This window comes from Aulostomus chinensis, chromosome 24 (genome assembly GCF_037954235.1).
Source record: "Aulostomus chinensis isolate RoL2024-O1b breed Wild chromosome 24, RoL_Achi_v1.0, whole genome shotgun sequence".
NCBI classification, from domain to species: Eukaryota; Metazoa; Chordata; class Actinopteri; order Syngnathiformes; family Aulostomidae; genus Aulostomus; species Aulostomus chinensis.
This window is the reverse complement of record NC_141343.1, coordinates 17343579-17361109: the sequence shown is the minus strand read 5'-3', so window position 1 is coordinate 17361109 and position 17531 is coordinate 17343579. Positions and strand designations below refer to the sequence as shown.

Below are 17531 nucleotides of genomic sequence, written 5' to 3'. Positions count from 1 at the left end.
TGTCAGCTGGGATAGGCTCCACCCCCTTGCGACCCTGAGCAGATAAGTGGTAGAAAATGGATGGATTGAAAACTGTTTGAAATTTGATTTTCAAAGTGTCTAACTGCTACAAAGTGGGAAATATTCATATGTAAATTCACATTTTCAAGATTAGAGTGGAATATAAACGGTGCAGACTTCCTTTCAATTTGTGCGAGCATTTAGTCACGATTAAAATGAAAATGTAGTTTTTGTTGCCATTTGTAAATGTTGATACTAACAGCATTTCATTTTCAAACTATCAACCTGCTACGAATTACACAGTAATAAAATTAAATTAGTGACGTGCTACGTGGCTACATGGTTTATTGTGTTTAGCTCGTCACTATTGGCGCTTGAAGGTACAAAACTGAAGTAGAAAAGCTCAAGAGTGCTGCCAAGTGTGTTTGGTGGCGTTAGCATTATCAAGAAGCACTGTTCAAAGAATCGTCAATCAAAGTCAAAATTCAAGATTAAATAGCTAAAACCATTCACGCTACTAGCCAGTAGCACTAGCTAGTAGCACTAGCTCGTAGCTAGCACCACTAGCAGTTTTCACTTTGCTACCTTCATTGATCTACTTCAAAAACGCTTGTCTCTATTCATTGAAACTCAAGTATTTCCTGTGCAAACAAATTTCTTTTCAATAATTCAAAAGTATCTAATGATGTGTAAAAGTGTAATCATTCCATTAATTCAAAAGTACACAAGTAGGAAGTAGAAGGAATAAATATTAAAGACGAACTGATTTATTCAATTATTGTAGAATATGAATGAAACGCCGTTGACACGTGGCACTGCCCCTTTCTGTTCAGGTGTGGTGGGATTTGTAGTTTTACTTATGATATCCCGGGGGTCCTTGATACCTGACGGACTACAACAACCAGCATTCTTCGCGAGCAGTTGCTGCGCATGACAGCAGAGCACCGGAGCGCTGCCGCTGCTACCGAGGTGTGTTGTACCCCCAAGCTGCTGATACTACTTGAATTATTTGTGGTTTTAATGGAAGACTTTTGCTCGCAGAAGTCTGGGTGTGCGTGTGACGTAATAGCAACGGTCTACTGAACATAATCTCAGTTTTTACCCGCTTCCGCTGCTGGGTTTAGGGGCTGCTAGTTAGCCGGCTAGTTAGCCACCGTGCAATTTGAGCTGCTGTCTGCAAGTGCTGACTAGCTAGCTACCTAGCTCTGTCCATATCGGGTTTCTCGGGCCAACAGCCACGTCACAGCAGCTCATTCAGTTGGAGCTGGTGAGGGTCGTCATGGCTGTAGCTGCTAGCTTAGTCCCGCTCCACACCAAACTCCAGTCGTAAACTGTCACATTTAGTCAACGGTCGTTCCCAGTTGTTAACAGTGAGTACACTCGCTTCCCGGGGGGAAAAACCTAAATGTGAAAACAGCAAATATAAATTCGGCCCAAACAAAGGTCGGACAGGCGTCTCTACTGGACGAGTCCAATGTGCACGAACGTCGAACTCGGCAGTGGTGGACGCCTCTAAATTGTGAGCGGCTGATTAAGAGCACAGCAACAAATGTACTTCCGGTGACTCCTGAACTATCCAGGGGAGTTATGACGCTGCACTGAGAATGAATGAGATGTGTGTTGAAGTGAAATGTTCTTCACAAGTTTAGGTGAACATCTCGCTGCCTTCAAGCAACAGACTGTCTCACCTGTACAGATCTGGAAGCCACTGCCATGGAGCCAGCCTGGCGTCAGCAGGGCAGGGGGCGTGGCCGGAGCCAGGAGGGTCAAGCTGAGAGGTCGCGACCCCCGCAGAAGGAGCGAGAGAGGCCAGGAGGGGCAGGAAGAGGCGGGGGGATGAAGACTGAACCTCAAGGTGACTAGCCCCCCCCCCCCCCCCCCCCCCCACAGAAGACCTGGCAAACCACCTGAGTTAACCTCCTCCCTGATTGGCAGGTGTTTCAGTCCAGTTGAAGTTCGAGGAGATCCGAAAGTCCAACCAGGCTGCTGCTCAGCGATTGGTGGAGGGCCAGATCAGCTCCTCCTCCGATGAAGAAGAAGATGATGGACACAACAAGGAAGGGAAGACGGGCAGGATCCTGGCGTCCACGTTTACCACCTACACCAGCCAGACAGGTGAACGCTTCACGCTCATGTGACCTTCTGAGCTTGGCTCCAGTAGATGCGGTGCGAGTGACCTGTCTCTGTGTGCAGGTGGAGACGCCTCTGGTTTGGCGAGGACAGGTCAGTATGTCAGCGACCTGTTCCAGTCAGGCGCTCTCACCTGTCTGATCTGCATCGCATCAGTCAAGAGGACGCAGGCGGTAAGAATTGCTGTGATGTGGATGAGCCGATGTATGATGTCATCGATGACCATCTCTCTCTCCTGCTCTCCCTCCAGGTGTGGAGCTGTTCCAGCTGTTTCTCACTCTTCCACCTTCCCTGCATCCAGAAGTGGGCCAGAGACTCGGTCTTCCTCGTGTCCTCGGTCATCGATGAAGACTTTGGGCAGAAGCAGCACCCGTGGCCCTGGTGAGGAAACGGCGGCCAGTAGGTTTGAGCAGCATGGCGCCACGTTGATGTGAGTGATCACGATGCTGTGTGTCTGTCCACAGTCCAAAGTGTCGGGCGGAGTATCCGCACAGTGCCACGCCTACCAGGTACGATGATCACATGGTTCATTTAACAACTTTTGATAGAGCTATGCTAACTCTTCCCACCCAGTAGCACTCATTGTGCTAAGCTAACTAGCTTGGGTCTCAGCTCCGCTATTCTCCAGCAGGCAGCGCCACAGTCCAACCAGCTCACCTGTTCACTCCCTGTGAGACACTGAAGCAGCAGCTTCTTTCAGCGTGTGTGTGTTTTGTCTCCAGGTACATGTGTTACTGTGGGAAGCTGCAGGATCCTCCTGTGGATCCCTGGTTGGCTCCTCACTCCTGCGGCTTCGTGTGTCAAAAGGAGCTCAAACCTGCATGTGGACACACCTGTCTGCTGCTCTGTCACCCTGGTACCCCCCCCCCCACACACACACACACACACACACACACAGGTTTGCCTTTGTGAATGCCACACTGGAACCTCTAATAAGTGATGTGTGTTTTCAGGTCCTTGCCCCCCGTGTCCAAAGATGGTGTCTGTTTCCTGTATGTGCAGCAAAGCTAAGCCCCTCCCCCGTCGCTGTAGCAACAAGGTGAACTTATAAGGACCTTGGCAGGAAAAAAAAATGAAACCAAATTTTGAAAGTAGATGAATGAGGGTGAAGATGTATTTGTGTCTGCAGGCTTGGTCGTGTCAGCAGACGTGTGGCAAGTTGTTGCCTTGCAAACAACACACCTGTTCACAGCCATGTCACACAGGTACACACCCACCTGAACACTGGCTAATTTATACATGAGAGTCCAACATCACTCTGAGTTGTTTGTGTTTGTGTGTGTGTGTGTATTTCAGAGTGTTCTCCCTGTCCCAGAGTGAGTGTTCAGACGTGTGTCTGCGGCCGAGAGGAAGCTGAGCGACCCTGCGCCAGCCCCCAGTGGTGCTGTCAACAGGTACAACACACACCTGTCAACTGCTGATGAATCAGTTTCTTTAAGTTATGTTTATTTTTCCCTCCTCTTTGTCTCCCAGGCGTGTGGCGCCCTCCTCTCCTGTGGGAATCACACCTGTGAGGTTGTCTGTCACGATGGCGTTTGCCCTCCGTGCCCTCGCTCCATCAGTAGATCATGTCCTTGCGGCAAGACAAGTAAGACACACACATTTGGATACACGCACACGGAGTTTGTATTGCGGTTGTTCCTGATTATGTGTGTGTCCAGAGTCATCCCTGCCGTGCACAGAGGAGGTTTTGCCATGTGGCGACACCTGCGACCGCCATTTGTCATGCGGGAAGCACACCTGCTCCATGAGGTGTCATCGAGGGAGCTGTGAGACCTGCAGACAGGTCACACACATACACACTTGCACACACACACAAACGTAGGCCCAGATTGATGACAGGGCGCCGCCCTCTGTGTCACACAAGTATGACGTGGTGATTGAGCGAGGTCACTGTCTCTGACTGATTGACGGACAGCGTGAGGTGCCCCCGGGTCGTCTCCTAACTTGTCATCTGACGCAGCAGGTCAGACACGATCTGGTCATGTGGTATCATGTAACGCCATGGATCAAAGGCCCTCGCTGCACGAGCTCTCTGGTTCCCATCAATAAAGGTTATGCTAGCGAGGTAGAAGCTCGCTGTCGTGATCATTCACCCACCCTGACCATAAAAGAAGCGCCAACGTAGTTGAACTCAAAGATGGCATTCATTCACACCCGGGGGGGCAGGAGGAGACAATGCGTTGCCATGACAATTTCAGTCTCTTCACCACTTGGAAGAGCTGACAGGTGAGAGCCTGAAGATTCTGGTGAAGGACCAGTGGAGGGCCGGAGCAGCTGATTGGTCTTCACTCGTTTTTCTCGCCTCGTGACAAACAGCATCAGACTGCAACTCTGACTGACTGGACTGTGACACGCTCCATACATGACCAGCTCACATTCAGTTCATGGTGTGTGTGTGTGTGTGTGTGTGTGTGTGTGTGTGTGTGTGTGTGTTTCAGGAGGTAGAGAAAGAGTGCAGATGTAGTAAATACAGGAAGTTGATGCCGTGTCATAAAGAATACCTGTGTGACTCCAAATGTCCAAAGACCAGAAGCTGCCAGAGACACCAGTGCAGGAGGAAGGTGAGTCACCACAGCGTCATTGTCCTCATCATCAGTCGCCTGGACCAGACATCGCCACGACATCACCTATTGATTGATCTATTGTGGCAGAAGGTGGAATTGATGTTTTGAACAGCTGGACAGTTACATGTCTATGTTGTTGTCACGTGGCGACCACGACGCTACAGGAACACTTCAGGTCACACAAGCATGTGTCAGAAGCACGTAGGCCAACTACACGTGTGTTTCTACACAGGAACATAGAAGGAAGACCCTTGACTTGACTTGGGAGACTAAAACACAAAAAAACCTACCAGCCACGAGGGGGCTGATACCTGCTGAGCACAAGACTGACGTGTGCATGCGGGCCACTTGTTAGACAAAAGGAATCCACTTCCACAATGTCATTATTTACATGACGACGTACTCAGACAATGCAGAACGGTTCTACCTGTACCAGTTATCCCACCATGATGGAACGACCTGCCGCTCAAAGCTAGGATGCTCCGCTGATACCAAACACACCTGATAATCACCGGAAGCGTAGAGCTTAAATAGACAGGTAACCGATTTCCTCCACACACACAGGTTGAACCACCTACTGGGCAACGTGGGTACTGCATGTCTGAGGCATGGAGGATGCACAATGCACACCAAAAGAAATGTAAACAAACAAGAAATGAAATATTGAATATGGCACTGGAGCAGAGATCGGCTCTAATGACCCTTGTTGGTCCAGACCCACGTTTTCTTCAGGTCTTGTTCTGTGACTCTTCCTGGTGCACGTCACATCCTCAAGCACTGGTTCTGATGTCATCATGCAGTACTCCACAGGTCCCCTGATTCTTAGTCTGGTCCTGTGTGTGTGTGTGTGTGAGACTTCTCGAACACTCTGTGTGTAGCTGTCATCTGCTCAGTTATGGACTGGTTCTTATTTAAGCACCAAAAGGTTTTGTGGTTCTATGTCTAAATGTACCGTTTCCTCCAGTTATGACATGTTAATGTATCACAAGCTTCATTGTGCTAAGCTAACCAGCGTGGGTCTCAGCTCCCTGAGTCTCTTAGCATGGCTCTGTCAGAGCGAGAAGGGGAAAACAAGAAGCTTCAGGTGATTGAGACCCCCAGGTGGAGAGCAGGTCGGCGCAGGTCACTCTTCCTGTGGCAGCGAGTCTGCATGAAAACGCCTGCAGGCCCCATGAACGCTCCTCCCCATGGCCTGAAAGTTCAGCCTCATCATCTAAATCCAATCATAAGCATTTAGTTGACCTTCATTAGGCTGTGACGTCTCGTTTCCATGAACCTTCTCAGATGGATGTTTGTGTTTCCTGTGGTGAAAATGTCAGCGTGATGCTGCCGTCTGATAGGAAAAGGTTGAGCGGCGGTCTGTGGCAGCTGCTGTTATCTGTGAACGTCGACTAGCGTTGAAAACACGCCGGAGGCCAGATCAGATGAAAGGAATCCTCCGGCTGCTGTAACAAACCTGTCTCCCATGATGCCTTGTGTTCCAGTGTTGCCCTGGTAACTGCCCCCCCTGTGATCAGAGCTGCGGGCGAACTCTGGGGTGTCGCAACCACAAGTGTCCGTCCATCTGTCACCAAGGTAAGGCTCACCTGGATGATTGTGTCAGTAAAGTAACAAAACTGGGAAAACCTGTCATGTGACCTGAGCAGCTGGTTTGCTTAGACGCCCGGGTTCAGGGTCTGCTGCTGCTGAGAGGGAGGAGGAGTCGGACGTGCCAGCACGTTAGTGCCTGTAGCGAGACCCCGCTAACAATCGCTCCATGTGCAGTGAGAGGCGGAGTTACAGCAGGCGGCGCTGAAACCCAAATTATCCTAAATTCTGCTGCTGAGTGTGGGTGGGGTCTCGTGTGCCCTCCTGGGGGCGGGGCCACATTCGCTGTCTGAACCTGTACAGCTAACCTTGCTTTAAAAACCATGCAGGCATCACTTTTGCCACCCTGATATTCTGCCCCTCGTGTGTCGTCCTGTCACATGTTGATGCCGTCGAGGCTTTGCCTTCATTCCCTTTTTAAGGAAGTTACTGAGCAAGTTTCTCCTCGCTGTTGTTGAGGTGGCACACACTGTTTACCTTCTGGAGACAGGACGCAGGAAGCGGCGACACGAAGACAGGAAGTTATTCTGGATATCGCACATCTGATGTAGAACACGCGTGCATGCCATCACATCACATTAGTGTCTGTCAGATAAGTTGTGATTGGCTGAGGGAGTCACAGCTGGTGGAAGGTTAAATGTCAAATTCAGTAAAACCCATAACACCTCCCAAAGAGTGTGAGTGTGTGTGTGTGTGTGTGTGTGTGTGTGTGTGTGTGGGTTGGGAAAAAGTTGACCTCTCCTTCCTGTCAAACTTCATTAGTCTTCTTAGCAGACGTGTGTGTGTGTGTGTGTGTGTGTTGCCCTGTTTTGTTTGGAAAATAACTGATGGCTCCCTGCATCTATTGACCTCTGATTGGATGATAAAGGAGAAATTCCTGCATCCGTCTGCCTCCTGATTGGCTAAATAGAGTGACATTTGTTTATCTGTATGTTTGTGTGCTGATTGGCTGCTTTGACATTTCGGGGGAGGAATAGAAGGTCACACTGCTGCCATTGTATCATCACACTGTGTGTGTGTGTCTGGTCTGACAAAGTAAACTTCTGCATTCAGCTGATTGTTACTAAAGTGCTAACCTGTTAGCCTACAAAGTGCTAACCTGTTAGCCTACAACAGGTTATGAAACTTTGATTGATATGAACCACTGGAATGCACCCTGGGTGTTGTAGTTGAATTCTCTCCAGGCATGTGGAAGGTATTGTTTCAGTGTGCAGTAGTTCTGCTCCTGTTAGGGCAGACATCATGAAGGTGGAAGCTCCCCAGCCCCCCACCCCCACCCCCCAGCCCCCCCCCACACACACACACGGACATCAGTTGTGAGCAAAAGAATAATTTGTTCTTTTGGGGTCAAATCTCATGACAACAGTCCTGCTGTTCTTTTTGATCAAGGGTTCGATCTCTCTGTCTCTGTTTTTCTGTGTGTGTGTGTGTGTGTGTGTGTGTGTGTGTGTGTGTGTGTGTGTGTGTGTGTGAGTCTCTCTCTCTCTCTCTCTCTCTCTCTCTCTCAGGGAGTTGCTATCCCTGTCCAGAGACAGTGGAGGTCAAGTGTACTTGTGGGTCCACTGTGTTGCTCGTCCCATGTGGCAGAGAGAGAAGCACCAAGCCGCCTCGCTGCAAAGAGCCCTGCAGGTACGCACAGTTCCAAAGATGGCCAACCCTCTGGCGACCAACGCTCCACAACCCACCGCTGGGTGTCTCCTCAGGTGTCCTCCGTCTTGCCACCACCCAACCAGAGAGAGCCACCGATGCCACCCTGGCCCTTGCCCCCCCTGCAGACAGCTCTGCCTGCTCCCCCTGTCCAACTGTAGCCACACATGTCCGCAGCCCTGCCATGACCTGGTGCTGGTCAAATCCCAGCAGGTAAGACCATCAGATTCCATTGGGTTCGACCCTAATGGTTGGACAGATTCCAGTCTGGGAAAAAGACCCTCAAGATGGCTCCCACCTCTACACTGGTCAGATTGCACTGGTTAACCCTAAAGATTGGTAACCCTCTTGAGGGTAAAAGGGCGGTAAACACAGGTCACAGCATCAGACTGGTCCAGTTCCTGCAACGTTGCGTTAGCGGCACAAGTGTAGCTTCCGTCCGTCCGGCAGGAGTGACGATGCCTCTGGAAGCCACTGTGTTTGCTCTCCCATGAATGCGGTGTCTCTTTTTGCATGTCAGGTGCAGCTAGCGGGTCCGTGGGAGCAGCCGTCCGAACCGGCGTTCATCGAGAAGGCTTTGCCGTGTCCGCCATGCCAAGTGCCGATAGCAACGTGAGTAAAAGCACGCACACACAGACACACAATCACTCAAACAGAGCATGCGAGCTAAAGGTCAGTTTGCTTCTTGAAAATGAAAGCATTCTTTGTTTTTGCCGTGTGGTAACCAGATACACACACACACACACAGAGTCACTCTCTCTCTCTCTCTGTGGGTACTGGTTCTGGTTCTGTCATGGATCGTTAACCTGAGATTAAAAACACTTGCAGGCTTTGTGTTGATAACGGTTGAATGTGCCAGCAGCCTGCAGTTCTTTGGTGTGTGAAGATACTTGAGCCAAACTGTGTGTGTGTGTGTGTATATTTTTGATATCTGAGGGGACTGTTTGAGGTCAGGAGGTCTGCTGGCTTCAGTCGTCATGTGGTGACTGAAGCCGTGTGCGTTCAGATGTTGTTAGTCATCGGCAATGTGGCCGATGGATGATGTTGAGATCTCGCCTTCACTCTCACACACAGAGGGATGTAAAGAAGTGCCGGTCTTGGGTTGAGGCGGAGCACAGACTAGATCCTGGGAAGTACGAGGCGGCCTGGTTTGATGCCAGCCCTGTGGAGGTGGATCTGGCGTCTCCCGCTGAAACCTGCTTTCACACACAGATCATTTGGTCCCGTAAATCTGTCTCTAACCTTTGAAATCCGTCCACGCTCCTCGGGTCCTCCCATCAGCTCTGTTGTGTTTGCCAAGCTCTGATTATTTTCAGGCTGGTATTTTCCTGAGATGAAAAAGCAATCTCTTGCCACAGAGTTCAGGAAAATAAGTGGACAGTGCGCTAGCTAAAACAAGCTAACGGGCAGTGCGTGAGCTAACAAGCTATCCCTGAAATGTCCAAACGTGAACATCGGAAACCTGCTAGAAATGAGCCTCTGACCCCAGGGTTTGTTTCTGTGGCCTTCTGGGGCCGCACTCCAGGCAGCTGATGAAATTCCAGACACCAGACACCTGTAGGTGGTAGTGAGGCCTGCCAGAGCTGCTGAGTCGGGCTGCCTCCGGCCTTGGAAGGCACTGCACTGGTACAATAAATAAATGTAAACCTGTGCTACTTGGGCTCTGCTGCAGGAACCTCTGAGGTTGAGCAGTGTCCCGCCCACACAACCATCTGGTTGGCTGGACATCAAACTTCCGGGAGCCATTTAGTTCATTTATCTATTCAAATTTTCAGTTAAGTTTGTGAGAAATGTTGCTTGGAGCTGATTAAACATTCCTTTATATTCTAGTATTCTGAAATTTGATGAAGACTTTCCTTTCCAGTGTGAAACATACTGGTCGACCATCTGAAACGAGAGGCAACGCTCACCAAAACCTGCGTGTGTCCCTCTTATTGTAATAAACAAGGCCGCGCTGACTTCCTCAGATTAGCTGCTGGACGAACTCATTTCACCAGTCGATTTATGTTCCTGCTGATACAAGCGGACCTGCTAGCTCCGTCCGTCTGGGTCCCGGCTCCTTTGTGCGACAGTAGCTCATTATCACCTCTTGAGGGACAAAGTGGTATTACAAGGCAGGCGACTGGTGCTTGTTGCTGCTCGCTGTTAGAATTCTTTCATGGAATAAACATACATGTTAGCATGAACAGAATTATGAATTTTAGTGTCCCTTTGTTTATCTTGCAGGTCGTGTTTTGGAGGACATGAGGTGAGAACCAGACCCAGCTACATGTTCATGTCATGAAACGCCGCACGGACTCAGAGCACAAACACAGCTCAGCTAAATCACTGGATGACATTGCTAACAAGAATCTGTGGTAGATTGATAACTTCCTTCCTCCTTTTATCTGTAGATGCTCCCTCTCTCCCTCCTCTCCCAAGGTTTCTTTCCTCGTCCCAGACGTCGTCCATTATGAGTTTGTCATTTTGACCTCTCCCTCGTTCGCTCTGTGTTCGTCCTCTTCTGTCTCCTCCTGGGTTCCATCCCATTTAGCTGTTTGGTATTTCACATACATCACTATTTTCAGTTTTATAAACCTCTTTGTGTGTGTGTTCATCAGGTGAGCCCAGTGCCGTGTCATCGTCGGGGGCAGTTCTCATGTCAAAGACAATGCGGGCGACCTTTGACCTGTGGCAACCACAGCTGCAGCAGAGAGTGTCACCTGGTTAATGACAGCAACAAGGTGATTGCTTTGTTAGGACGTTACAGGAAACTTAGCTACTGTTAGCATAGCAGGTCAGTTAAAGCCAACTAGCTACTGTTAGCATAGCATGTCAGTTAAAGCTAACTCACTACTGTAAGCATAGCAGGTCAGTTAAAGCCAACTAGCTACTGTTAGCATAGCAGGTCAGTTAAAGCCAACTCACTACTGTAAGCATAGCAGGTCAGTTAAAGCCAACTAGCTACTGTTAGCATAGCAGGTCAGTTAAAGCCAACTAGCTACTGTTAGCATAGCAGGTCATTTAAAGCCAACTAGCTACTGTTAGCATAGCAGGTCAGTTAAAACCAACTAGCTACTGTTAGCATAGCAAGTCACCCAAGCCAATTTATAGCAAAGCTACCAAATCTATCTTTCTCCACAGTGTGAAGTGTGTGAGGAGGGCTGCTCAAATCCCCGCCCGCCCGGCTGCCCCCACCTGTGTCCCCGTCCCTGTCACCCTGGCGACTGCCCCCCCTGCAGCCAGATGATGCGCCAGCGCTGCCATTGCAAGATCAGCCTGCTCTATGTGGAGTGCACGTTAGTGCTAACACAAACTCAAATCATGGTTGAGCCAATTACGAGAAGAGCGCTGAACTCCAGTGGATCCTTCATCATCATCATCACTAATGATGACATGGTAGTCATGGTTGACTTTGTGTGTCGAGCAGGAAGATGACGTCAGCTGATGGACCAACCAAAATGCAGCTGGGGTCCTGCAACAATCAGTGTCCTAAAGAGGTACACACACACACACACGACAGCAAGGCCCGTTACTCGACCGGTCTTGAAAATGGCTTCTCTTTCTCCATCTATGGAGACACCACATCAGGCCTTGTTGCATTGTGGGAACTGTCTTATCTGACTCTGGAAGTGGAGTCGCCTGCCTGCCATCGCTGTGTCGCCATGCTGAGAATGTTTCCTGATAAGGATTGGCTGTTGCTGCGTGATCCCCTGAGGCTAACGGCCGGGTCGGGGTCAGCAAGCCGGACACATTGTCCATCTGTGTTTAAAACATCTTATAAACGGCCTTTGTGGCATCAGTCTGTGGCCGCTTGCTGGCCATGACACTATGAAACAACCAAATTAGTCTTCTCGTGTCTGCTTGAACGTCTGGTTCTGTTACCGTGGCGGCTACATCAGGTTAGCCGCTAGCATTAGCCTCAGACATTCTGGTTTCTGAACTGAGCGGACGCGACCTGGTAGCAGGATTCTTCTTTGTTTTCTTATATAAATGGAACAAAATTGACAACCTTGACAGGTTGCTGTGACTGTAGAGCACCTGCTCCTGGTGTGAGAGCACCTGCTCCTGGTGGGGGAGCACCTGCTCCTGGTGGGAGAGCACCTGCTCCTGGTGGGGGAGCACCTGCTCCTGGTGGGGGAGCACCTGCTCCTGGTGGGAGAGCACCTGCTCCTGGTGGGGGAGCACCTGCTCCTGGTGGGGGAGCACCTGCTCCTGGTGGGAGAGCACCTGCTCCTGGTGGGAGAGCACATGGATCCTGTTAGGACCAGGATCCTAATCAGTGGTCAATAGCATTCAGTGTCGTTGCAACTGGAATGTGATACCATCCATTTGGTGCTGCCAACAATAAATCGTTCTAGTGCCAGACACCCCCCCCCCACACACACACACACACACACATTTGTGCTCCTTGTGAGGACATTTAATGACATAATGCCTCCTCAGCCCATAAACTCATGCAGAACCTGTTCAAGTCGTCCTCTCTGTGTCTGAGTGTCCCTAATGTGGCCTCTGGCTCCAACTGAAAAGAGAAGAGCAACTTTTCACGTGTGTGTGTTTGTGTGGTTGTTTGTGTGTAGCTGAGCTGTGGACATCGCTGTAAGCAGGTGTGTCATCCAGGTGTGTGTGAGGAGAAATGTCAGCAGAAGGTGAAGCTGCGATGTCCCTGCCGGAGGATCAAGAAGGTAAAGACCAAACAGCCGCCTGACCAGAGTCACCTGACTCAGCAATCGTCTCAGGGCTCGAAGGACAAGTGACACACAGAGAGACTCGGATCCTTTTTGCCAGCTCACTCTCGTCCATGAGTGACATTACAATGACACCTGCCTACCTGTCATTTGCTTTTCCACCTACGTGTGTGTGTGTGTGTGTGTGTGTGTCTCCGTGTGTGTGTGTGTGTCTCCGTGTGTGTGTGTGTGTCTCCGTGTGTGTGTGTGTGTGTGTGTGTGTGTGTGTGTGTGTGTGTGTGTGTGTGTGTGCAGGAGTTCCCATGCACTCTGTCATCTCAGAGTGAAGTTCAGTGTGACGACATCTGTAGAGACCAGCAGAGGAAAGTCAGCCAGGTACACACACACACACACACACACTGGTTTCCACTATGGGTCATGGTGGTAGCTAAACTAGCAGGCTAGCCACTGTAGTGAATTTGAGTGACAGGCTGGTTGTCACAGGAGAATAATAGATGGGCGGGGTTATGAACAAACAGGTACAGAACCAAAAGCCCCAATGGCCACTGCACCATCCAGTTAGCGATGTCGCCTGGAGCCTTGGATGGAATCACGCTGCTGGACAAACTGTCCCACTGCAACATTTGACTCTTCAACATTAACACTGATTCTGATACGTCTGCAAATGCAGGCTGTGGGAGCTGTTATCATGGTGATGTACCTGTAAGTGGAAAACCATCATGGTTAAACCTGAGGTCAGGTTGCTAACACGCCAATCCTGCCTCATCGCAAGAGAAAGTCAGAGGCCACATCAGGTTGCGTTTACTGCTCTGATCATCACTGACAAACCACGTGGCAAAGCAAGGCAGTTTTCTTTGTAGCCTGTTTTCACCACCAGTTTGTCTCCCGGCTTCATGGCATCATAACAACATCCTCTGTCCTCAGAGCCTCACATCGACTGAGGAGAAACTCCATAGAAAACCTTTAACAGGGAAAAATGGGAGAAACCTCAGGGTGAGGAGGGGAGGAGGATCCCTCACCAGGAGGGACAGACGGACAGGAGATGTTGGTACAGACAAGAAAAGAGTTTATAACACAGAATGGAGGAAACATGGAAATGTTAATAACAGCTGAAGAAGGAAGCTTCTGGAAGGGGAGGCAGGGAGAGCAAGCCAGCTTGATGGGGGACTGGATGGTAGACTGGTTCATGGGAGGGGAGGCAGGGAGAGCAAGCCAGCTTGATGGGGGACTGGATGTAGACTGGTTCATGGAAGGGGAGGCAGGGAGAGCAAGCCAGCTTGATGGGGGACTGGATGGCAGACTGGTTCATGGAAGGGGAGGCAGGGAGAGCAAGCCAGCTTGATGGGGGACTGGATGGTAGACTGGTTCATGGGAGGGGAGGCAGGGAGAGCAAGCCAGCTTGATGGGGGACTGGATGGTAGACTGGTTCATGGGAGGGGAGGCAGGGAGAGCAAGCCAGCTTGATGGGGGACTGGATGGTAGACTGGTTCATGGGAGGGGAGGCAGGGAGAGCAAGCCAGCTTGATGGGGGACTGGATGGTAGACTGGTTCATGGAAGGGGAGGCAGGGAGAGCAAGCCAGCTTGATGGGGGACTGGATGGTAGACTGGTTCATGGGAGGGGAGGCAGGGAGAGCAAGCCAGCTTGATGGGGGACTGGATGGTAGACTGGTTCATGGGAGGGGAGGCAGGGAGAGCAAGCCAGCTTGATGGGGGACTGGATGGTAGACTGGTTCATGGGAGGGGAGGCAGGGAGAGCAAGCCAGCTTGATGGGGGACTGGATGGTAGACTGGTTCATGGAAGGGGAGGCAGGGAGAGCAAGCCAGCTTGATGGGGGACTGGATGGTAGACTGGTTCATGGGAGGGGAGGCAGGGAGAGCAAGCCAGCTTGATGGGGGACTGGATGGTAGACTGGTTCATGGGAGGGGAGGCAGGGAGAGCAAGCCAGCTTGATGGGGGACTGGATGGTAGACTGGTTCATGGAAGGGGAGGCAGGGAGAGCAAGCCAGCTTGATGGGGGACTGGATGGTAGACTGGTTCATGGAAGGGGAGGCAGGGAGAGCAAGCCAGCTTGATGGGGGACTGGATGGTAGACTGGTTCATGGGAGGGGAGGCAGGGAGAGCAAGCCAGCTTGATGGGGGACTGGATGGTAGACTGGTTCATGGGAGGGGAGGCAGGGAGAGCAAGCCAGCTTGATGGGGGACTGGATGGTAGACTGGTTCATGGAAGGGGAGGCAGGGAGAGCAAGCCAGCTTGATGGGGGACTGGATGGCAGACTGGTTCATGGGAGGGGAGGCAGGGAGAGCAAGCCAGCTTGATGGGGGACTGGATGGTAGACTGGTTCATGGAAGGGGAGGCAGGGAGAGCAAGCCAGCTTGATGGGGGACTGGATGGTGGACTGGTTCATGGAAGGGGAGGCAGGGAGAGCAAGCCAGCTTGATGGGGGACTGGATGGTAGACTGGTTCATGGAAGGGGAGCGCAGGCCGGTGTAACAGTAGGGAATAAGAGAGGGGGGGGGGGCGATGCAGGCGGCGGTTGGAGCTCTGGTGGATCTGTGGAAACACAGAGAGACTGAGAGACACCAAGGAGGAGGGGAGGGGAGAGGAGGGAAGGGCTCCATGTAACCTGATGTGTCCCCCAGCAGTCTCAGCCTGTAGCAGCATAGCTATCAATGGTTCAGAGCTACCTGAACCAGTCCTAACTGAAGGCTCTGTCATAGAGGAAGGTCTTAAGCCTGGACTGGTCAGAGTGTCTGCCTCTCTGACCCATGGAGAGATGTTGGTTCCAAGGACGTGGGTCATGATGCAGAGGTTGAAGGACATCAACACTATGCTTTGTGAAAGAAATTACTTCAAATGTCCTGACCTGTGCATATGCCTGTGTTTTCAGCTGAAGGAGGCGGAGCAAAAAGCAGCTCAGGAGGAGGAGCAGAAGAAGCTTCAGGTGAGTAATCTCATGTCAAGCTAAGCTAGCCACACCCACTAGAACTCACATAAACGTTTAATCTCTCAAGGATTTTTCAGGGATGCGTCTAGGGAGCTGAGACCCAGGCTAGTTAGCTTAGCACAATGACTGGTAGTAGGTGGGAAGTTTTAGCGTAGCTGCGTCTCTGCCTGCATTAATATCAGGAGGGTTGTGTGTAACCTTGGTGATGAACACCAGTTTAACATGAGGAGACGTTGCAGTGGTAGAATCAGACACGTAGCCGGAACTACTTTCCTGACTGGGAGCAGTGATTTGACGCAGCACCTCCAAAGCTCCACTGGAACTTGGGTCAACAGAACCAAAGGTTTGTTGAGGACTAGAAGAGCGACTGCTGCTACTGATGATGAGGAGGGGGAGGAGGGTTCCTGCTGGACACACCAGCATCCTGGACCTGAGCTAGCTGATGCTAACACTTCCACCCACTACCAGCCATTGGGCTAAGCTAACTAACCTGGACCTGAGCTAGCTGATGCTAACACTACCACCAAACTACCAGCCATTGGGCTAAGCTAACTAGCCTGGACCTGAGCTAGCTGATGCTAACACTTCACACCCACAACCAGTCATTGGGCTAAGCTAACTAACCTGGACCTGAGCTAGCTGATGCTAACACTTCCCACCCACTACCAGCCATTGGGCTAAGCTAACTAGCCTGGACCTGAGCTAGCTAATGCTAACACTTCCCACCCACTACCAGTTGTTGTGCTAAGCTAACTAGCCTGGGTTTGAGCTCCTTAATGTAGCCCAGAGGAGAGACAGTTGTCTTTGACTAGATTAACGTTTGTCCCACAATTTGGCGTGTTCTGATCTTGACAACAGCTGACCCTGATTACGTGAAAATGTGTCGGCAGGAGGAGCTGGAGGCGTTTGAAAAGCGCCAGCAGCGAGGAGGTCGCAGGAATAAGAAGCGTGGGAGGCGAGAGGAGGTGGATGATGAGCAGGGGAGGAGGGGGAAGTGGTGGAGATGCACTGTCTTTGTCCTTGTCCCTTTGGGCGGAGCTCTGCTGTCAGTCACCGCCTACTACCTGTTGACCTCACCTGAACACATCTGAAGGTGACCCTTGACTGCCTCCTGGTGTTTGATTCCACCATCACTCTGTTGACAACGAACTCATGAAATGTCTTTGCTTATTTTCCTTCAATATTCCTCATTGTTTTTCAAACCTGCACATTGTTTTGCTCATGTTGAAAGAACGCTAGTGAAAATGTGACTGTGAAGCTAAAACTAGCGGCTATGTTAGCTGGTCTTAGCTTAGCATAAAGGTGCATGGAAAAAACATGCCTGGTTTGTCCAAGGCTCCATCTGCCAACATTTGATATTTATTTTGTTTAAAGCTAACATGTTAGCATAGTTAATTTTATGCTGAGCTAACGAGCCCCGTGGCTGTAGCTCAATGTTTTGGCGTCATGTCGATAACTTCTCTCGTCACAGGAAGTGTGAAATGATTCCTCACAGTGAAATGTTCTGACGCTTGAGTCAATTCATCTGATGTCTTCTCTTCTGGCCCTTGCAAATCTTTCTACTTTTGTGTCTGGAAAATTTGAAAAATAAAACCTCAGTCGATCTTGTTCGTTGCTTCCTGTCCCTGACTCCTGCTGCCCATTATTCATGTAGCAATACCATCAGTCACGGTCCTCAAGCCGCTACACACTGGAGCTGTGAAAGTGAGACACAAAAAAGTTTCTACCCAAGTTGGACACTGATCCCCTTAGGGGTCTGCACTCAGAACTCTAGACCTGCTCGACCTGGATCGGTCCAGGAGGACGTCCTCACACTGGGCAGCTATCCCTTCTCGGGACCACAGGGACCACATCACGCCCAAGGTGCGTTCTGGCACGAGGCTCCTGTCCCAGCATGCACTTGGCAGTGTCGAGCCAAGGCTCGGTCACGTGCCGGACGACCTGCGCGCGTGTGCGTGTCATGGGTGAGTAGTTGGAGTGGCACGT

General features: G+C 50.7%; 1 protein-coding gene across 1 annotated transcript; it reads left to right on the top strand.

Moving 5' to 3' along the window:
• Positions 1-1696: 1696 nt before the first annotated feature.
• nfxl1 (nuclear transcription factor, X-box binding-like 1) lies at positions 1697-17172 on the top strand. Its single transcript, XM_086197570.1, has 24 exons — positions 1697-1855; positions 1936-2115; positions 2194-2303; positions 2381-2511; positions 2595-2639; positions 2853-2986; positions 3084-3169; positions 3260-3335; positions 3427-3524; positions 3604-3718; positions 3792-3916; positions 4572-4694; positions 6182-6272; positions 7793-7913; positions 7988-8144; positions 8452-8543; positions 10158-10179; positions 10532-10654; positions 11055-11209; positions 11341-11410; positions 12491-12595; positions 12893-12973; positions 15489-15542; positions 16436-17172. The coding sequence occupies exons 1-24, from the start codon at positions 1714-1716 to the stop codon at positions 16634-16636; spliced, it is 2637 nt and encodes an 878-aa protein (XP_086053696.1). The 5' UTR covers positions 1697-1713; the 3' UTR covers positions 16637-17172.
• The last annotated feature ends 359 nt before the right edge of the window (positions 17173-17531 follow it).

Excerpts from the sequence above, each read along its gene's own strand:
- nfxl1 (XM_086197570.1), top strand. The coding sequence starts at position 1,714 with ATGGAGCCAGCCTGGCGTCAGCAGGGCAGGGGGCGTGGCCGGAGCCAG. Across the intron at positions 3,525-3,603 it reads CCCAGTGGTGCTGTCAACAG|GCGTGTGGCGCCCTCCTCTC; the intron begins GTACAACACACA and ends TTTGTCTCCCAG. Across the intron at positions 15,543-16,435 it reads AGGAGCAGAAGAAGCTTCAG|GAGGAGCTGGAGGCGTTTGA; the intron begins GTGAGTAATCTC and ends ATGTGTCGGCAG.